General features: G+C 39.0%; 1 protein-coding gene across 2 annotated transcripts in view; it reads left to right on the top strand.

Annotated features, from left to right (window-relative positions):
• Positions 1–23155, top strand: part of PARD3B (par-3 family cell polarity regulator beta) — a 1080223-nt gene that overhangs the window by 419977 nt on the left and 637091 nt on the right. For both annotated transcript variants that reach the window (XM_066278755.1, XM_066278754.1), the window contains exon 3: positions 3754–3925. In XM_066278755.1, the coding sequence (XP_066134852.1) occupies positions 3754–3925 (172 nt within the window). The remainder of the gene's footprint in view (positions 1–3753; positions 3926–23155) is intronic.

Below are 23155 nucleotides of genomic sequence, written 5' to 3'. Positions count from 1 at the left end.
TTCACTTATATGTGCAATCTAAAAAGATAAATGAACAAACAAAACAAACTCATGGATACAGAAAACATTTTGATGGTTGGCAAATGGGAGGGGAGTTGGGGGATCAGTGAAAAGGGGAAGGAATTAAGGAGTACAAATTGACAGTTATAGAAACAGTCACAGGGATATAAAACAGAGCATAGGAAATATAGTCAGTAACATTGTAATAACTATGTCTGGGGCCAGATGAATACTAGACTTACCTGGGTAATCATTCTGTACTTATATACATATCGGATCATTATGTTATATACCTGAAACTAATGCCATATTGAATGTCAACTGCATTAGAAAAAAACAAAAGTGTTGAAAGAAAGAGAGAGAGAGAGAACATATCTATCGCCTAGAAGGCAAGGGAAGAAAGTAATTTAAAGGAGAGGCGGTGATCAACTGTGTCCAAAAATCAAGCCAGAGGAATGTCCTTGGATTTCGCAGTCTGCAGGTTGTTTCTGACCTTGATGAGATCGTTTTCAGTGGAGTGTAGGGGGGAGAGCCTGACTCGAGTGCCCTCAGTGAAGAAATGGAGGAGGGAGATTGGAAACTGTGCTCAGCTCATTCAGATGTTACTTTAGAAGGAAGGTAAGCAGCGAGGTGGCACCTGCAGCAGTCAGTCAGTCCTGAAAAGGTTGCTTTGTTTTGTGGGGGGGAGTGAACAGCCTGTTTGTAGCCTGATCTTCCTGTGCACATCTAGTAATTAGATACCTAATTACTGACAGAGATCTGTGGGGACAGGAGTTTTGCTTGGAAGTCAAGACTGCGTAAACAGATCATTTGGGCTCATAGGCTTTTGGGAAATGTCACTGCTGCCCTGGGTGACATGTGTATACTGGCATCACAGAAGGAGGGAATCAGAGGCCAGAAGGTGGATAGGACAACAGAAGAGGAAGGATGCAAATCAAATATTGCCTATTTGCATTTTTCATAGAGTTTAGGTTACCGCAGTCTCTAAGGGGTCAGTGAAAAATCTTCCACTTGCCACACAAATTTAAATAAGCTAGATGAAACCTTAACACACACACACACAAAAAAAAAATTAGTAGAATTTCTTCTTCCTTGTCCAAGCCACCTCTATGGAGAGGTCATTCTGAACGGGTTTAAAGGCAGGAGGGGAGCCCATTTTCATACCCTGGACGCTTTGGATCAGCGTGCGTTCTGTTGAGGAGCTGGAACAGTGGTTTATGTTAATTAACATATCTCCACAACACTGCTGGGGACTCTGTTACCCAGTAATGTGAATGTTCGGATGAATCAACTAATCTAGCTAACGAGCACCTACAACAGATGGTTTAAATGAATGATCAGTGTTGAAACAAGTGTAAGCCTGTATGCATTCTTGAAGACTGGATGGAGAGTCTTATTAGCCAGCACCTCCAGTGCCAGTGACTTTGGGCATCACAATTTTAGGGACTGACCTTCTTCCTTCCAGGAGTAGAGAGCTTATTTCATTCATCCAGCTCTTCATTTATACATTCAGACTGGGCTCTGCAGAGATCATTTCGGTCAGTCATGGACTGGGAGACAGACTAAGCAACTAATTAATCAAAGAGATCATGAGAGGAGCCTCCAGATCTCACTGGCATCACCTTTGAGAAGAGTCGTATTGCCTGTGTCTCCGCAGGGTAGAGTTCACATTCCTTAGGATATGGCTACCTCAGGGACAACCACAAACATTCCACAATGTAGCTTCTCTTTTTATAGCTTTAAAAAAAAAAATGATTACAGTGTAGTCTGAAACACTGGGCTGGAGGTGAAAAAGCCATGACTGTAGTACACATTGCTGTTAAGTTGTCACTTTGGGAAACACAATCTTCAAACTACTCGGTTCTTCCATTTCATATATCGATATAACATTGTGACTGTATACTTTATAAACTCGTGTGGATGTAATAGTATGCAAAACAGTCAAGTAGCTTAAGAAAAATTGTTATATAACAGCCATAGATAGTGATTTACCTTATGAGTTGTCAATTTTAAGCTTTTGTATTATATTTTGGATTAGTACTTTTTTTTCTGTTTGATTTAATATTTAAGAGATAGAATATAATAAGAGTGAAAGATATAACAAGAGAGGAAAGGAAGTTATTGCTCTTAACTTACATGAAACTGTTCATAGTATCAGTATAATAAGTTACTTTGCATAGTTGATTGGTACATTAAAATAAATCTTACTAATATGTGTTAGAATTCACTAACATGCCAAGTTGAAATTATGATTGTCACAGAAATAGTGATAAAAGTAACATTTCCACCACATTTAAAAAATTGATTTTGTTTTTCTTTTCAGGATTTATTGTGTTAAACTCTTCACTTTGGGAAGATGATTAGAAAGATAGTTCCAGGGATTCTTTTTGTACTAGGATAATCTTTCATTATTAATCTGTTTAAGTCTTCTCTGAAATCAGTTCATCAATGCTACCAATTAAAAACAGAAATCGTGTGTGCTCAATTTGAAGAATTAAAAATAATGCCTTGGGAGTAGCATTTGTTACCAGTGCTGAAAGGATTGTTGGATTTTCCAATTAAACAAGTCTCCATACTGGAAATGAGTAGTCAATTATGAAAATTATTTTTGAATAGCCAATTTGCATATCTCTAATTGTATTCATTTCTTTTGAACGATTGAATTTGGAATTTATGATGTTTTGATTGGTTACCCTTATGCCTGTGTCATTAATACTATTGCCAACAAGGTTCCCCTATGAATGGGGCTTTGAGTGCTTTCCCTTAATAAATGTTTGAATCATAGGCAGGTTTGTTTTATTTAATGAATAAAAAGTAGAGAGAGATTTACTAGCAGTTTTCAAATTTGCTCACGTGGATTTCACTGGATTGACAGCTGCATCCCTGAACTGCCCTCTACACTCACATTTGGATTTTTCCACATCAGTGAGAAGAGGCATTCAGGGTTCCCTGATGGTGGTAGTGCTGGCCACTGGCCGCAGATGCAGTTTCAGCCAGGTTGCCCTCACTATACAGCAGTGTTTGCACAATTAATGGACGATTTTATGATACTTTGCCCTTATTTTATGAAAAATGACCGGGAAATTGACCGACATTTTTGCATTAATGACAAGAAGCATAGGTCTCATATGAAACAAAATTGAGATGAAGATGAAAATAATTAAGTTAAAAGTGCTAATGTTTATTCTCATTGAAATTGGCATTCATTGGACTTAAACCAGTCAACACAGAGTCAGTCATGAGGGAAAAGAACAAAACTAAAGGCATGTGATAAGAATCAGTTATCTGTGTGCACAAGGTAAACACAAATTCTGTGGAAATATATATACTTTATCAATTTATTATGACTGTGTCTTAAAGGAAAGATATAAGTATGTATTTCCTAATGTCTATTGTTCCATTTCTGCATATTCAACTTTTATTTTTGGAACAACTTTTTAAAGAGATACTGAAGTCCTTTCAGGCTTCGTAGAAATGGGTAGAGGGTGAAGAGGCAGCCATTTCAAACTTTCAAGAGAGATAAGCAACACTGCTCTCTATTTCTGGAATAAACAAATAAACCATTAGTTATTGTCTGGCCATGGTGCTTTTGGACATAATACTGAATTGAGAGTTGTGGGTACAGTCCCATTCAAGTTTTAAATTTTCGGAGGCCATATTTTTCTTAAATCAAAGAACATAGCTAGCTAGATGCCGTCTCTGGGTGATCTGTGTGTCCTAACAAGTAATTAGTGTTTTTGGATTTGTTTGTAGCTGATTGCTGTGTTTGATGAACAAGAACCACTCCACAAGATTGAGAGCCCCGGTGGAAACCCCGCAGGCCGGCAGAGCCCGGATGCTTTCGAGACCGAAGTGGCTGCCCAACTGGCTGCATTTAAACCGATTGGAGGGGAAATTGAAGTAACCCCTTCTGCTCTGAAATTAGGTATGTGTATTTCTTGTGGTATGTTTTCTACCTGGTTTACAAGGTGATGTTTTTATATCACCTTGCTATGAGTTGCTTCACCTTTGAGGCTTGTTAGTATCTTTCTTTAAAATATGTATGTATATATACATATATGGGGATTTTTTTCTACAGTATTATTTTTTTTTTACATAGCGATTTGCAGTTGTTAAAGTCAGGCAAGAGGATGCCTTCTTTTTTTTTTTTCTTGAATTGCCGGTGAATCTAATCTGAATGGTGTGCTCTTGAAATGTGCCAGGGAAGAGGTTGGAATGAATGCAAGTGGTGAGGTTTATCTGTAGCCTATGAGGATCACTTTAAAAAGACAGAGTCCCTGAAAACACCATTTGGAATAAACTAAGCATGATCAAGGAATCCAGACTAGAAATAAAGTTCACTTTCTAGTTTAGCCTTCTTCTTTTTCTCCCCAAACTACATATCTCAGAGTTTGGGGAAAACATTTTGAAGTTAGTTTGTTAATTTTGCCCTGATGGCTTGCTTATTCAAACCAGAGCAATTCACCCAGTGATTTTGCTCGGAATTCTCTATCTGTTATATTTGTTTGAAGGTGTGGGTTGAAGGAGAAAATAAGCATCCTTCTCAAGTTTCAGGGAATTTACAGCTGTAAGAGAAATAGCGTGTCAGTTTTGGTGATACCTCTTGGAAGATAAATTTAGGTCAGTTTAACAGCATGATGTGTTTGAAAACTTCAATATTTTGGTATTTAAAACAATTTTTTTATTCTTGTTGAATGTATGCCTACATTTTGAGACAGCTTGAAGCACCTATTGTAGGTTAAATCTCAAGCTAGAACAGAGGCTTTTTCCACTGTGCTTTTTAAAAGCAAAGCATATGCTTAAAATTGTGAAAATTGTACATAGTACCAGCTTCTTGCATTTGAAATCAAATATGTCAAGTTTATTCTGTATACCACAATACTCAATATCCATATTTTACCGTCAGTTTCTGGAAAGCATCTGTAGTGCCCCTTTTAGAATAACCAAGTGGAAATAGATGATCTGTGGCCTTCATGCTTTTCCTCTGTCTTTGAAAACCAGCGAGTGAAGCCGTCCGCTGGAACCCAGATATCGGCGGCTTGGTGGCAGCTTCTCTTCATCGGAAGCCAATGTTTGTAGCTTCAACAGTCTCACAGCCCTGTCATTCATTTGCATAATGATGCCTTTTTATCCATCATGCAAATGGTACGGAGGAAAATTAGGCAATAAGGGAAGACGAAAGGAGAAAGTTGCTCTTGCTCGTTTTAATATTCTATTTATAAGCAAGTACTGTGGCTTCAGGAGGCTGAACCTCGGAGTACCCGTGTGTCTGGAAGTTTATTTCTACCTTTCTCTTACAAGCATTCTCAGAGAAACAAGGTTTGTTTTTCTTCAGCTTGTTCATAGTTTCTATTGCGGAACCAGCTGAGCCGCGTAACATGGAATGCAGGGAGAAAAGGAAGCTGAGGTGTCTCTTTACAAGGGCTTCAAGTCCCGTGTCCCCTAGTGCTGTCCATTAAAGGATGAGATCGGCCAAACTTCACCATTAGGTGATCAGTACTGCCTTCTGGTTACTTGGCCTGAAAACAAGGCATCATCTCCAGTTCCCTTTCCTTCCCACCATCTCCACTTTCTTGAGCCTTCATGCTCGTGAGCATCGCAGCAAGCCAGAGCGTTATCATTAATCAGGCTCTTGCCAAAGGCCTCCAACTGACCTCTTGCTGTCTGGTGCTGCTTTCTCCAGTCCTGCTCCTGCCAGAGCTGCCCTTCGGAATCCCAAATCTGATTATAGAACTGTCTTGCTTAACAACTTCCAGTGGCTTCCTCTTTCTTGCGCAGAGAACCACCCCAAACTCATTAGTGAGCTGATGCAGACGGCTCCTCAGAATTAGCGGGAGGAATTTGGGCAGGGATGGATGGTGACAAAAGTCACCCCTAGGTATCCTGATGGTCCTATCAGACTATGTGCTTTTCATATTTGGAACTTTAAAAGCAAAGAAAAAAACCCCTATATTTTTGGAGTTTCTTAGAGAACTTAAAGAAGGAAGCGACATATTTAGCTTTGGTTTCTACTCATTCTGTTTGCTTTCTTTTTGTTGCCTGCAGGGCAGGGTAGTTGTAGGTTGGGCAAGTGTCATCTCGGGATGGAGGGAGACACAGGGCAGCTGACCACATTCCCGGCTCCTCCCAGAGTTGTGCTGTCTGGTCAACCCTTAGATCTGTTTTCAGGAAGAGTGGGAGGGGTGGTTGGAAAACACAGCATTGTGTCCCTGAGATTCATCAATACGCTATGTACATCAGATGCCAAACGCCAAGCCCCGCCCCTTAGTCTCTGCTCCACATTCAGCTCTCCAAAGCCACTGAAACCGGTGCTACTTCTCACGGAACTCATACTCTTAGGGTGGCTTATTCTACTGGTTTTTCTTTCTTGAGACCCATTCAGGAAGATGGGAATTTAATCTTTATCAGCTCTCATGCTTAGCTCACGTAAGGAAACACAATTGAATAAATATTAGGAATCAAGACATTTTTATGATTGGGTCACATTAATTACCACTTTTTTTTACTGATATCTGGAATTAAAATATACTCAATTATTCAGTATAATTTTTATATCTCTTTTTTAAACACAAGTTAATCATCGACAGTGTTCTGTTAAAAACCAGTGTATCTGGTAAGATGAATATTTATGCATGAAATATACACGAAGTTCACATTCACAGGCTCTTCATGATCTGGCTGCTTCCTCTCTGCACACTTGTATTCCAGCCACACTTATAAGTTACCTTAACACGCAGCCACTCTGAACCACTTACCATTCCTCCAAATTGCCACTTTTGTTTCTTTTAAACCTTTGTGCCTTTATAAGTACTTGTTCCCTTTAGCTGGCTCACCCCTTTTGTCTCTTGACTACTTGGTGAATTTATGCACCTTTTAAGCTCAACCTCAAATATAACATTGTTTTTGATGCCTTGTCCAAATCTTCAAGGTAGTACAGTAGATGTGCAATCTTTATTCAACAATGAAATGTTACAAAATGCACAGTAGAAATCTTCTACTAACCTAAAAGAATTTATAGTTTTGTACCATGTAAGCTAATGGGGTATATTTTTAATTTGTAAGAGGACTTTTAAATCAAGTGGGCAACCACATAATTCCAACTTCATTCATCTAAATTATTTCCTACCATTTATTTTCTAATGGATTTTCTAATGCAATGCTAAATGACTAAGTCCTGATTCAGCGCTAATTAGCAAAACATTCTAACACTTTAAGGTTCTGTTTCTAAAATTGGTTGATGCTATTCACTATGTAGCCTAGAGATTGCTAAATAATCTATTTAAAGGAAGAGACTTGGTGGAACAAACACCGGGCAGAATAGCACAGAATCATATTCACACTTTAAAATTACCTAGTTCAGGAATTGTCCAAGTCGTCTTTTTAAAAAATACTTATTAACGTATTTTATTTAACCCAACATACTTGAAATACTTTAACATGTAGTCAATATAAAAAGTAATGAGATACTTTATCTTTTCTTGTATTGCCGTTTTTATTGAATTTATTGGGGTGACATTGATTAACAAAACTATACAAGTTTCAAGTGCACAAATCAATAAACATCATCTGCAGACTGCATTGTGAGCCCATTGCTCCAAGAAAAGTCTCTTTCTGTCCTAATTATTCCCCATTTTCCCACTTACACCCCCTACCTCCTTTTTCCTCTTGCTATCACTGTACTGTTGTCTCTGTCTATGGGTCATATATATGTATGTATGTGTATATACACACATATACATACATACATACATATATATCTACATTTTTTTTTGCTTAATCACTTCATCTTTTTTCACCCAGCCCATAACGCCTCATTCTGTGATAGCTGTTGTACATATGATTCCATATATAAGTGAGATGATATGGTAATCTTTCTCTGTCTGGCTTATTTTACTTAACATAATATTCTCCAGGTCCATCCATGCTATCAAAAGAAGGTAAGATTTCCTTCTTATTTATAGCCAAGTAGTATTCTGTTATATAATATACCTCAGCTTTTTTTATCTACTCATCTATCGTTAGGCACTTGGGTTGTTTCCAGATCTTGGTTATTGTAAATATTGCTGCAATGAACATAGAAGTGCATATAGTCTTTCAAATTAGTGTTTTGGGTTTCTTTGGATGTATTCCCAGAAGTGGAATCACTGGGTCAATTTTGAGAAAGAACAAAGTTGGAAATATCACACTACCAGGTATCAAACTATACTACGAGTCCATAGTAATCAAAACAGTCTGGTATTGGCTTAGAAAGAGGCATAGGGATCAATTGAACAGAATAGAGAGACTGGAAATAAAGCCAGACCCTATAGAAGTTCACGTAGCCGTGTTCCTAGAGACGTCATTTAACCTTTATCTATCAGGGCCACTTTTTTCCACCCTCCACCCCACCACCCCAAAAAGTGGGACACATTTGCTATTTCATAGAAGTGAATATTCTTATCTGAGACCAACCAGGTCACTTCCTGCTGTGTCACACTTTTCTCATCTATAAAATAAGCTTTTCTTGCTCTTCTGGGGCGGGATTGTCCCAGGAGAATTTCATTAATGCCCAGCCGAGTTCGACTTCTACTCCGACTCCATGCCCCTGTCAGTTTTTCTCCCCTGGCCCCAGCTAATTAGTAGTTTTATTTTAGGCATGTTGATAATTTTTGTCAATACTTCTTGACTGAAATTTGCTATTTTGGGTTCAAGCTTCCATGAGAAAATACTTCTTTGGTTATAATTATTTTAGTAATTTAATTCAAACAGCCTGTCAGAATAAGAAGAAAGAAATCCTTTAAACTTGGTTGTTGCCACTCTGTGATTTATATTACCCAGATATAAAGCAATCTGATTAAAGTTTGGAGTTGAAATATTATCTTTATTCTCCTCTAGTGTGTTAAACTTTGAAGATGAGCTTCTTTATATTTGAAAGTGAGTCTTGTTTTTGAGACTTGAAAGCCGAAAGGTGCCTCAGATGCTGTATTGTTTCCATGTGTGTTTCTGCTGCTTCAAAACTGAAATGGAAATTATGATTGTGTGTTTGTTTTAATTATTTTCAAAACACCGAGTTCCTTGCTCTTTATTTTCAGTAGTTCTCAGAAAGTATTGTATAGCCATAGATTAGTGTTAGAAATCGTGACTGTTTTCTTCTGATTTTGGTAATTTACTGCATAAGGGAAGCATATGGGAACATTTGTCTGAATTTTTTGACGAAACCAAATCCCTTTATGGCACTGATCTTCAGGGGAAAAAATAAAGAAGGGGGAAGTTTATTCCTTTAATTAGGCTGCAGTATGTAAGTAGCTGCTGTGCCCATAATGTGAGTTTAAGTATTGGCATCTGATCCTAGACAAACACGCTCACACCACACACATAGCAGAACTAAAGCTCAGGGCTGGGCTGGGCTTCTGCCGGAGCCTTTGAATTCCAACTACAAAGCACCCAAGCATGTGAGGGCTCCTTGTTGCTGGAAGCTCTCTGCTGTGTGCCGTGAATCTCAGAGCTGAAATTACCAAGGAACTGAGGTCATTTGCTTGGATGAATCCATAAGTCATAATTTGGTCAGTGAGTTTCATCCTATTTGTTTCCTGTTGCGGCTGATTATTCAAAGTTAACAGCTAGCTATAGCATAGCTTTTCTTTCTTTTCTTTTTTCTTCACCAGGAGCCTGGCATTTTTCCCCCGTGAAGGCTTAGATGAATGATGTTGTAATTAGCTATGGTAACCTTCCCAGGCTATCATCAATCAGTCATAGCCACATAGTCAACAAAGTGTGCGCGAGCTTTCTGCTACGACGGTAACTAAAGCAAGACTAAGGGAGTCCCAGTAAAGCAGGACTAAGGGCGTCCCAGCATCACCAACCCATTTCTGGCACCGTTCTTCTTTTGCTATTGTGGCATTGGGTTTTATTTTAGTTTCTTGTCAGAGTAGGCAAAATGTTGCTTTGGTGTTGGGGGGGGGGGTGCCGATGGAAGATCATATTATACATTAAATATTTAACAAATTTTTAATACTCTGGAAAAGGGCCCGAAGGTACTTGGTTAAATGAAAGAATAAAATCAATACCTAAAGACAAGCAACTCCTAAAAAAATATTAAAATTACCACACAGGAGTGGTTTTTGTTTGTGTCAGCTAGGTACAAATGTGAATGATCATTCGAATACGAACATTTCAATATACCCGGCGTTGCCGCCTCTGAGTGCTTACAGACCGACGGTGGATGTGCGCACACTTCATAACATTTTGTCAAAATAAGATGAGTCGAGCTTGAAAATATTTTATATTCTTATGAATGTCTTTAGTGTGAGATATCACTTTATTAAATTACAAAATGTTAAGCAAGAAAAAATTTCAAAATGTTCATCATCTTAACAATACTACATTTTCAGTTTTCTATCCAGTTTTTCTTTGTATTTTAGTCTTAATTCAGTTTTCTTCTCTGCTACCGACTTTATTTCTCCTTTCGTCTCTTTAATTTTGTGTACTTCTATCTAATGGCTAAATGTAGTAACTAAATTGTTACTAGGTTGATTACACTCGGACAAAAAATATTGAAGGGAATTTGTCATTTACCCAAAACTAAAATAGCATATTTAAACCAAGCATCGATTCTTTTTCTTTTCCAGCTGTATTTTCTAAGTTGATTATACGACCTCAGAACAAGCAAACAAACAAACAAACAAAAGCAGCGAGTTCACCATCTCCCTGTTGGCCCCTTGCCCGTGCAGAACTCACACTGAGACAGTCTGCAATCCTCTCACAAACAAGCGGAACGAAAGGTCACCTTCCTGCTGCTCGCTTGGTATTAGACCCCTGGGTTTTCAAGCCTCTTCTGCAGATTACTTTAAATAGTAGGACCAGTGAAGCCATGTTTGCAGATGTCTAGTCCCTGAGTAGTGAAAATATTTCGGCCACACTGTCATATTCAGCTCTTTGTAGGTACCTGGACCACTGGTGGAATGATTTGCAGTTTGTCCTTTTAATAAAAGACTTCGCCACACACACACACACACACACACACACACACCCCATAGTCACTTCTTCCGTTTCCCACCTACCATTACAAGCCTCATCTTTCTTTCTTGTAACTAGTCCCAACTTATCTGTCCGTCTGTCTGGGTAGTCTGAGACAGCCAAACAGGACCAAGTAGGATAACCCTTCATCCTTCAAAGATAAGTGCTGCTTTCCAGAGCCTGCTAGGTTTCACGTGTCTATTACAAATGCTTTCAAAGTACTTACCTGTCTTAAACCCTTTTTAATGACATCACTCAGATGTTTATACGCATAAAGTTTTGTGGCCATAAAATAGATTACCTTTCTCATAAATTGCTAATTACACCTAAACAGATTATTTATAATAACTATGCTGATTTTCTTTTGCAGTTTGAAGTTCAAGAATCTTGTTAATAATTCAATGTGTGGCAAAGCCTTTCTTCCTTTTTCTTTTCTTTTTTTTTTTTGCACTAACAACTTAAATACAAGGTTTTAGCCTTTGGGATTCCTTCTGTGTGTGTGCGTGTGTGTCTGTGTGTGTGTGGTTTTTTTTTTTTCCTTTTTCTTTCTGCCCAGATGGGCAGGGGGGAAAAAAATCCACTAATTTAATTATTTACAGAAGATCCATCTTAAGGACAAGTCACTCAGAGTTGGACACGCTTTTATGACTGGCTCAGGGTTTTCTCATTTGCTTTATCTGATAAAGCCATATGATAAATTATGCCTCAGTATACGCACATTTGGTTATTTCCTTGCTCTATACCCAGTTTGAAATTTTACTAAGATCCTGATTCGGCCCAATAAAAGTAAGAAATACTGAAACAGCTTGATCTGTTCATTCTCACATTCCGAGGTGATAAGGAAAGGTGACAGTCTTTGCTAGCAATTGCCATAAGAAAAGCTATCTCTCTTGTGTTTGCCCTTTGTTAATGTTTACCAGATAAAAGGAGACAACCTCCCAGATATCACCACCACACCCTGTCAGTTTATCATTGAAACAATGCATCCATCATATGGTGCACAGAAAATGGTTCTTGCTCAGTTTATTCGTGGACTTAATAAGAAAAATCTTGATAGCGATCAGAAAATACAGGTAACCCTCTAAAAATACCAAAAAAAAAAAAATCTGATTATCCTTCAGTATAAAAATGAGTCTCTGTTAAACGCCTCAAACTCCTTTACATATGGAAGAAATTTGGGGCTTTATGTTTTTTTTTTTCCTGTGTGTAAAATTAAAGGAAATGATGTGGTACATCTTGCTTATTTTCTTTTTGTTTATGTGGAAAACTTGGCTATGATTACTTAAAGCATGTATGTAGAAGATGGCATGACCAAGGAAAATAAATGAGGAGGCTTTTTGCCTTACCACAACCTCTTTAAAATCATAACACTTGTATTTGGTGTTTTAAGATAATCTGGACAAAAAGAAGCCATTACTTCAGCGTCCATATTTCTTGAAATTATTAGTGAGAATGGTGTTCTGTATCCTTTCTCCCTATTTGTTCTGAAAAATGGCATGGATAGTAGCAAGCTGAATGGCTTTGTGTCATCTGGTTCTAAATAATGGTGATGATCAATTAAACTTTTCTTGTGTTTTTAAAACAAATAGACTTTCTACCCTAGGGATCTAAAATCATGAAGCAAAGTTCTTATTTTAGTCACAGTTCAGGAATAATGTCCTTTGACCTCAGGACTTTAGTTTGGTGTTACAGTTAACTTCCACTATAGCAAAACTCGGCATTTGTACAACTAACGTCTGCTCTGTTTCGATGATTAAGCTTAAGAGTGTAGCTATGGAAATCAGTATATCTGATGTCAGTGCTAGAGAAGATGGTGGCGTGCTTGTCACTGACTTTAGTTAATCAATAATCGTTTATTGCTGGCCCAATAGATGAAAAGTATTATGCGAGGCTCCTAGAGGAATATACAATATCACAAGTCATGAACTCATTTCCAAGCAGCTTGCAATCTAGTTGACTTAAAATAAATTGCTGAGTGAGTCTCTTAACTTGGTTAGGTTTCCATTTCTACAGTTTATGACTGTTGTTATAATAATACAGAGCATACAATTACAAAACCTGAGGACAGTAAAAGATCTTACGTCGTAAGTAAATTTAGATGTACATAAAAGCTTTATGTGTTTTCTATTAGTCATGTGCAGTGTCTCTTCATAGCTTTGTTAATTGTCTTTTAGTTGAGGCTTTGGTTGATGAAGAAGTTCATGGAAATGGTAAAACTTCAGGTTTATGGACTATCTGTGATTCTACAGTTTTCGTTGACTCTATTTTGGGCTCTGTGGGTTTTGCGTCCTAGTAGGTGACAAGAAATAACTAAATTTGAAGTATTTCCACTACCACTAACAATGTCCTTGCTGCCCAAGATGGGTCTCCAAGAACCTAATGAGTTGATGGGTGAATAATTCTCTGGCCATTCATTTTTTAATTTTCTCTTTGAAGATTTTCCAGTCAAATGTACTTTTAATTATAGGTAGCAAGTTGGAAATAGAACTTCTCTCCTGGTGAGTTCAGCAAACACACTGTTCAAAAGAATTAGTTGTGCTCTAAGCAGGAAGTAGATGTTAATGACCCACTCCTCATTTCTTTTTCACTGAGTACAACTTGTATTACAGATTAGACTCCCAAGGGTGATCTTTTCTTCTCTGAATCTTTAGGCTATCCCTCAGCCTAATTTATTTACATGATACATAAAACTTGAGAAAGTTCTATTTTCAGTCCCTCTATTTTTCTGACTCAAAACACCATTCTTCAGTTGAGTGCCCAAGTGTCTAAACATGATTATCATGTAAGTCAGGTTGCGAACCTATGGCTCGCGAGCCAAATATGGCTCTTTTGATGGCTGCATCTAGCTCACAGACAAATCTTTACTAAAAAAATAATAACGTTAAAAATATAAAACATTCTCATGTATTACAATCCATTCATTTCCTACTGCTCATTTTCATGGTTGCGGGTGCCTGGAGCCAATCACAGCTGTCCTCCGGGGCAACACCAAATTTTTATTGGATAATGAGTAACGTACATGGGCCATTGTGAGGTCAGGAAGTAAACTTCCCTCCTTTTAATCAAGTAGTCAGCTAGCTAATTGCAGAAACCCTTTTGACAAAGAAGATGGCTAAAAGAAAAAAGATGAGGAGTATCATACTTTTCAGCAGGAATGGACAGAGGAATTCGCCTTTGTGAAGAGAGCAGGTTTTGCAGTGTGTCTAATATACAATGATAAAATTGCATTGATGAAACGGTCAAATATAAAGCGGCACTTCGACACACACCATACTACATTTACATCGAAATATCCAGCGGGGGACAGCAGGAAGAAAGCATGTCAAGAGCTACTGTGCAGAGTGCAAGCTAGTCAGCAGCAACTCCGTGTTTGACCCCAACAAGGTGACTGGAATTCGGCTACCTTTGCTGGTGCTTTAGCAATTGTGAGAAACGGAAAGCCATTCACAGGTGGGGAGTATGCCAAAACATTCATGCTTGATGTTGCCAATGAACTTTTTGACAACTTTTCGGATAAAGACAAGATAATCAAATGAATAAAAGACATGCCTCTGTCAGCAAGAACTGTTCATGATTGTACCATCATGATGGCAAATCAAATTGAGGCAACACAAGTGAAAGACATAAATGCAGGACCATTCTTTTCTCTCACTTTGGATGAGTCAACAGATGTAAGCCATTTATCCCAGTTCAGCATGATTGCAAGGTATGCTGTCGGTGACACACTATGTGAGGTGACACACATGTTTTGCCTATGAAAGAGACAACAAGAGGGGAGGATTTATTCAAGTCTTTCACTGAGTTCGCTAAAGAAAAATATCTACCAATGAATAAACTTATTTTGTGTGTACTGATAGTGCTCCATGCATGGTGGGAAAACACAGAGGATTCATAGTGCTTCTTCATGAACATGAAAAGAGACCCATCCTAAGTTTTCACTGCATCCTACATCAGGAGGCGCTTTGTGCTCAGATGTGTGTCAAGCAGCTTGGTGAGGTGATGTCGCTGGTCATTCAGGAGATCAACGTTATTGTTGCCCAAGCTTTAAATGCTCGCCAGTTTAAAACACTGCTGGATGAAGTTGGGAATAATTTTCCTGGTCTGCTTCTGCACAGCAATGTGCGTTGGTTGTCAAGAGGGAAGGTGCTCAGCCATTTTGCAGCTTGTCTGAGCGAAATCCAGACTTTTCTTGAAATGAAAAACATCGATCAGGCTCTGGCCGCTTGGCTCAGTGGTAGAGCATTGGCCTGGCATGCAGGAATCCCAGGTTCGATTCCCGGCCAGGGCACACAGGAGAGGTGCCCATCTGCTTATCCACCCCTCCCCCTCTCCTTCCTCTCTGTCTCTCTCTTCCCCTCCCGTAGCCAAGGCTCCATTGGAGCAAAGTTTGCCCGGGTGCTGAGGATGGCTCTGTGGCCTCTGTCTCAGGCATGAGAATGGCTCTGATTGCAGCAGAGCGATGCCCCAAGATGGGCAGAGCATTGCCCCCTGGTGGGCGTGCCAGGTGGATCCCGGTTGGGCGCATGCGGGAGTCTGTCTGACTGCCTCCCCGTTTCCAGCTTTGGAAAAATACAAAAAAAAAAAAAAGAAAAAAGAAAAACATCGAGCATCCTGAGTTGGCTAACACTGAGTGGCTCCTGAAGTTCTATCTCGTGGACATGACTGAACATCTGAACCAGCTCAATGTGAAAATGTAAGGCGTTGGAAATACAGTCTTATCCCTTGAACAAGCAGTGTTTGCATTTGAAAACAAGCTGAAACTCTTCATTGCCGACATTGAAACAGGTCATTTACTACACTTTGAAAAACTGGGAGAGTTTAAAGATGTATGCACAGCAAGTGACCCTGCTCAACATCTTGATCTCCAGCAGCTAGTGGGCTTCACATCTAATCTCCTGCAGTCATTCATAGCATGCTTTGGAAAATTTCGTGAGCACACTCATCTTTTTAAGTTCATCACCCATCCACACGAGTGTGCAGTAAACAGCGCCGACCTGAGTTACATCCCTGGTGTCTCCGTCAGAGATTTTGAGCTATAAGCTGTTGACCTGAAGGCCTCAGACATGTGAGTGAATAAGTTCAAGTCACTGAATGAAGATTTGGAAAGACTTGCACGACAGCAAGCAGAGTTGGCGAGCAAACACAAGAGGAGAGAAATGAAAAAACTTCAACCCGCGGACCAGCTGATTGTCAAAATTTGCAACGCGCTTCCAGTCACATATGACACATTGCAGCATGTGAGTATTGCTATACTGACAATGTTTGGCTCTACATATGCATGTGAGCAGTCTTTCTCACATATAAAGAACGCTAAGACCAACCTACGATCACATTTAACGGATGGAAGTTTCAACGCCTGCATGAAGCTTAACCTCACCACGTATCAACCAGACTACAAAGCCATTAGCAAAACCATGCAGCACCAGAAGTCACATTAATGGTAAGAATTACTTTATTCATCATTGGTTAGCAACAGCATAACAACATGATTAAAAAGAATTCAGAGACTTATTGTACTTTAAAAGTGTTGGTCTTACATAAAATGTACACATTTACTTGTATTTATTTAGTGTTAAACATATTGTATGTCTCTCATGGAATTACATTTTAAAATATGTGGTGCTCATGGCTCTCTCAGCCAAAAAGTTTCCCTGTAAGTGAATCTCTCTACATTGTGGACTGTATTGACAAGGAGCATCTTGACCACCTCACAAGATTTCCTCAGAGAAGTCTGGAGAATGAGTTTTCTGTTTTTTCTCCTTTTCAGACTAGTCAGCACCTTCTTCAAAAACTCAAAAATTAATTTTCTTTTAAAAACTTCCTAGATTACCTTATTGCCTTACTTTTAAAATTATGTTTGTTATTTGTTTTGTGGTTGTCATATACTTGATATGATTATATTTTGTCTTACAAGGTGAAAAGTTATAGGAGGTTAGGCAAAATTCTTGTCTATAATTCCCATTTCCTTAAAAATTGGTTCTTTTCTCAGTGCCTAAAATATAACCTGAATATATTTGACTTCATCTCTTCTCTACGATCTTAGTTGAGCAAGTAGGTAATGCATTATTTCCAAAAAAAAATAAGAGTTGGAGAAGGGTACAGATTATATATAACATTTACATTACAGCAGTATAGTATAAAAATTATGAGCATAAGCCACGGAGTAAGACTGCATAAGTCACATATGGTTCTACCCTTTATAAGTTGAGTGATTTTATGCAATTTATTTATCCTCCCTCTGTCTCAATTTTCTCATCTGCAAAATGGCTAGTATTTGTAGTAATGGGCTAATGGAGGGTGAGAATCAAAAGCATTCATATATATGTAGATATAAAACACTTAAAGTAGTGCTGCCAGGCCCTGGCCGGTTGGCTCAGCGGTGGAGCATCAGCCTGGCATGCGGGAGTCCTGGGTTCGATTCCCAGCCAGGGCACACAGGAGAAGCGCCCATCTGCTTCTCTACCCCTCCCCCTCTCCTTCTTCTCTGTCTCTCCCTTCCCCTCCCACAGCTGAGGCTCCATTGAAGCAAAAGATGGCCTGGGCTCTGGGGATGGCTCCATGGCATCTGCCCCGGGAGCTAGATTGGCTGTGGTCGCAACAGAGCAACGCCCCGGATGGGCAGAGCATCGCCCCCTGGTGGATGTGCCTGGTGGATCCCGGTCGGGCTCATGCGGGAGTCTGTCTGCCTCCCCATTTCCAGCTTCGGATAAATGGAAAAAAAAAAAAAAGTAGTGCTGCCAAACATGGAAAATGACTGCTATTTACTATTATTATTTTCACCATTATATTTATTATTGGGGAAAATTATAAAATCTCCTTGTGTTTTTTTAATTGATATTTTGATGTGGTCTTTTGTCTTCCCATTTTCCCATTTTCAACTCTCCACCAGAAACACCATATTCTCTCTTTTTCATCATGGAGATTCTTTTCATAATGTTTCATAATGGAGATTTGGTCATCTTGTGGCTTCCTATAAGCCAAAACAATGAGTTTGTTCTTCCTCTCTTCAGACTTACAAGATAAATGGTAAAATTGTTTATTGAAGCCAAAACAATTTTCAAGGACATTAATCAAAATAGTATAATTGCTGCAGTGTTTTCAAATTATACCTTTGTGCTTGTTTCTAGAGATTTTAGAAGGGTAATTGCTTTGATGCTTTTTATCTCTACTTAACTCAAGTATTTACTTTCATGCCCTCATCCTGATTCAGCATATTGTTCATAAGAATATTCTTTTATAACTGATAAATGCATGCTGTTCATGTCTGACAATACTTGACACAAGGGAATAACAATTTATTTTTAATGTTGTTCCACTCACCCAGCTGACCTAGAATTCCATATCAGTCAGGGTGCCGACAGGAAACAGATGGCATGCACAAAGGTGTAATTGAAGGAAATTTTAGAACAGGGTTATTTATGAAAGAGAGGCACTCATGTTCTAAAAAGATTGGAGAATTCTTACCAGCACAGGCCCGAAAAGGGGAAGGGGAGAAAATTCATCCCAATCTGGTGACGGCTGTGGGTGTGGGAGGAAGGTCCTTGGAGGACCAGACCCTGCAACCTAATGTTGTCCAGCGCTGCTCCTTTAAAAGGTGGAAGGCAGAGATGGAGACAGCAGGGATACACTCCCCAATATCCCTCTCTTCCTACCTGCTCATCTCCTGCTGGTTCTCTCTCATGGCCAAACCCTCCAGCAGCCAGAGGGAGCCTGGCTGTGGGATCCTCCAGGTCCTGGGGGGGAAGTCAGCCCCCGGGGGCCAGAGCTGGGCTTAGAGAACTGGGGAGTGGCTGTGGGACCCTCCAAGTGCTGGGGGGAAGTCAGCCTCTGGGGGCCAGAGCTGGGCTTAGAGAACTAGGGAGTGGCTCTGTGTAGCAGTATGGACATCAGCCACCACAAATACCAAGTCTGTGTGTCCCTTAGATGACTTCTAATTTTTTTAAAATAAGGTACTGCTAGGGATCAATAATGCTTTATAGTTAGCAAACTGTTGATTATATATTTGGCATGGAACTTACCTATTGAAATATAGAAATCATTAAAATATACTTTTTTCCCCTCAAGATGTTCACAATTCAATGCAATAGTTCTCATCATTTTTCATTTTTTTTAATTGAGGCATAGCATAGGTGATGTTTACATATACAATGCACTGAATGGAGTGTCCACCTTTATGTGATGGCACCTTTTTGCTGACTCTAATTTCACCACCTTTATGACTCAGCGAAGCACATCGGCTTTCAGGTCACAAAAAGTGCACTGAATCTATTTCTTTTGTGTCTCCTCCTTCCCAAATGGTAATAGTAGTGGCAGGTTTAAATAAAAGTACAGTGGTATTGGATTTATAAAAGCTCTGGATATGGGAAGAGAGGAAAATGGAAAGTGAATAGAACCAGAGGAACAGATGACTCAGACGTTAGGCTGCCCTCAAGTAAAGCCTTTTCCTTTTGGTGTGGAGGGAGGGCCTGAGATGAACACCTGTCTCCCTGCTCCACGTGCGTGCTTGCTAAACTAAGCCCCTTCCTTGAACGTGCTTCATCATGTCAGAGGTGAGGTTCATTCAGCAAAGACCAATGTGTCAGCAACAAAAACTGAAGCTATTTGTTACTTACAAGCAACTGAGTTTTTTATTCAGAACTACGAATGGGCAGCCACCCTTCACCAGACGTTTAAGGAAACAACAACTGACAAAATGATGCTATGGTAGATGATAAGACACCTTGGAGAAGAACAACAACAACAAAAAGCTGGAGGAGCTACTTTACCAGATTCCAAGATTTCTGAAATTATTGTTTTTGATCCAGTGTGCTTTCGGTACAAGGACAGATGAATGACATAGAGCAGAAATTTCCAGCATCAGACCCTCACAGTTTTATGCTGACACTGCTGTTCAGTATCCCAATCCCTACCTTACATCTTATATAAAAAAAAATCAATACTACATATACTATAGATCTAAAGTGTCAGGGTGAAAAAAAATTTTGGAAAGACATTAAATGGGAATATATGCATAAATTTAGAGCTAGGCTTATTTTTAAAACAGGACATAAAAAGTGCTAGCTGTAGTAAATATTTTAGTAAATTGAATTATGTTAAATAAAAGAACTTCTTTTCATTAAACCAGCGTTTTCCAACTGCCAGTATGCGGACCAGTGCCAGTCCGCCAGAAACTTCACGCCATTCTATGAAAGAGTTAACCCTCCTGATGTTGTATGAAGACTACAGACCCAGGGACCTTAGTCACATTCGCTTGTGCTCAGGGTGATCGCCACTTACCAGCCTGCTTCATCTATGAAAATACTATTGAGGTTGTCTTAGGTATCTTTGGAACGCGTAGGCTCGCTCATTTGGCCAGCCTTTTGCGCTGTGCAGAGCATTTACTGGAAGACTATCCATCTCTCAGTGGCAAAGCTATTAAATTTTTTATCATATATATATTACTACCTACTTGTGTGAGAAGACTTTTTTGGCACCCTTGCTAATAAAAAGCAAACAGAGAAACCGAAGGGATGGCAACGCGGTGCTTCTCTCGGAAACAGGGCTGCAGCCCCGGTTTGCAAGTGTTCCCGCAAAGCAGCAGCAGCAGGCTCTGCGCCGGCCTTGCTTCCGTTACATAATGCTCTCTAGAAATTTCAGTTGTGTTCTATTAAGAAAAATATATTCTTTTTCTGCTTGGTTACTTTAGAGAATTTTCACTTTATAGTATTATAATTAAAAGATATTGCACGAAATACTAATAATGTTTTTTTAAATTTTTATTTATTTATTTTTAGATTTTATTTATTAATTTTAGAGAGAGGAGTCAGAGAGAGAAAGAGAGAGAGAGAGAAGGGAGGGAGGAGCAGAAAGCATCAACTCCCATATGTGCCTTGACCAGGGAAGCCCGGGGCTTTGAACCGGCAACCTCAGTGTTCCAAGTTGATGCTTTTACCCATTGAGCCACCACAGGTCAGGCACTAATAATGTTTTTTATTTCTGCCTTCGCGGTGCCTGAAATAATTATCTTATTTTTACTGGCCCCATGTGTAAAAAGGTTGAAAACCACTGTATTAAAAGATAACCTTAAAAGAGTAAAAAAAAAAAAAAAAGAAAAGTTGTCTGAGAAGATAATTGTAATACATGTATCTGATAAAAGGCCATGCCCGGTGTATATTGAGATCTTCCAGAAATGACAAGAGAAAAGGAGACAACTAAGTAGAAAAACAGAAAAGAACTCTAATTGGCATTTCATAAAATAGATATTTAAATATATATATTAAACGGTGCTGGACTGCCTTAAGCTTCACAGAGAGCCACAGTAAAATCACATTGCAAGTTTGACAAAATAAATAACATAGTATTTTTTTTATTTTGTTTAGAAAATTAAATTTAACAGGGTGACGTTGATCAATAAGATTACATAGATTGTATATGAACTAAATGTGCATGAGTCCACACTGATACAGAAAATGATATTGAATAAATAAATAAAGGCAGTGGATGGGGAGGAACAAATCTTTCTTAGAAGAATTCCAAATAATGCATATAGGTCTTCCTTTTTCCATGAGTGTGGGCTGCACCTGGTGACTCACTTCCAAAGAACAGGATATGCAAAAAGAAAATAAATAAAGGTACAATGGTGAAAGCTGGCCAGCACTACCTGAACAAGCTGATCATGATCGCTATCACCAGGGAGAAGTAAGTTGAGTCATGTTCCTGGATATGATGTCATGAACAGAGCACTTTACCTCAACGGTATTTGTCCCCAAAAATCCATAACCCCAGGTTAATCTTGAGAAAAAACATTAGGCAAGCCTGACCAGGCAGTGGCACAGTGGATAGAGCGTCGGACTGGGATGCAGAGGACCCAGGTTCGAGACCCCGAGGTCGCCAGCTTGAGCGCGGGCTCATCTGGTTTGAGCAAAAGCTCACCAGCTTGAACCCAAGGTCGCTGGCTCCAGCAAGGGGCTACTCGGTCTGCTGAAGGCCCGCGGTCAAGGCACATATGAGAAAGCAATCAATGAACAACTAAGGTGTTGCATCGCGCAATGAAAAACTAATGATTGATGCTTCTCATCTCTCTCCGTCCCTGTCTGTCTGTCCCTGTCTATCCCTCTCTCTGACTCATTCTCTGTCTCTGTAAAAAAATAAAAATAAAAATAAAATAAAATAAAAAAACACTAGGCAAATCCAAATTGATGCTACGATATGCCTGACCAGTCCTCTTCCCAGCTGCCAAGGTCATGAACAAGGGAAGACTACCAACGCTGTCTCAGGCCAGTGGAAACTTGATGACTAAATACAGTGTGGTTTCCTGTTGTTCCTGAAGCAGAGAAACACATTAGTGGGAAAACTGGTGAAATCCAAACGAAGGCTGTAGCTTCATGTATAGTCACGTACCAATGTTAACTGGTTAGTTTTGACATACGTACTATATAGTTATGTACCATGACATAGGTACCATGCTAACACAGGAGTAACTAAATAGTCTCTATACTATTCTGGCAACTCTTTATAAATTTTAAATAAACAACAAAAAATTGGTTTAAAACTATTTTTTAAATGTGAGACTTTACAATTCACTAGAAATTACTAAAATGGAAAAGATAATACCAGGTGTCAATGTGATTGTGGAGTGACTAGACCACTCACATACTGCTAATGCAGAGTTAAATTGTTTCAACATTTTGTGAAAACTGTTTAGCAGTATACAGTCAAGTTAAACTTCCACATACCCTGTGGTTCTGCCATTCCAGTCTAGTTCGTCTAGGCACTTCTTAGCAGAAAAGAGCATGTACACAATGTTCACTGAAAGACAGCACACTATCCTTGTTTCTCTATTTTTGGAAGATTGTACGTTTCAAGGAATTTGTCCATTTCATCTAGGTTGTCTAGTTTTTTGGCATACAGTTCTTCATAGTATTTTCTTACAATATTTTGTATTTCTGTTGTGTCAGTTGTTATTTCACCTCTCTCATTTCTAATTTTATTTATTTGAGTCCTCTCTCTCTTTTTCTTGGTGAGTCTACTTAAAGGTGCATCAATCTTGTTTACCTTTTCAAAGAACCAGCTCCTAGTTTCATTGATCCTCTGTATTGTTTCTTTAGCCTCTATGTCATTTATTTCTGCTCTGATCTTTATTATTTCCTTCCTTCTACTACATTTGGGCTTTACTTGCTGT

This window comes from Saccopteryx bilineata, chromosome 5 (genome assembly GCF_036850765.1).
Source record: "Saccopteryx bilineata isolate mSacBil1 chromosome 5, mSacBil1_pri_phased_curated, whole genome shotgun sequence".
NCBI classification, from domain to species: domain Eukaryota; kingdom Metazoa; phylum Chordata; class Mammalia; order Chiroptera; family Emballonuridae; genus Saccopteryx; species Saccopteryx bilineata.
This window is presented reverse-complemented; position numbering and strand designations above follow the sequence as displayed.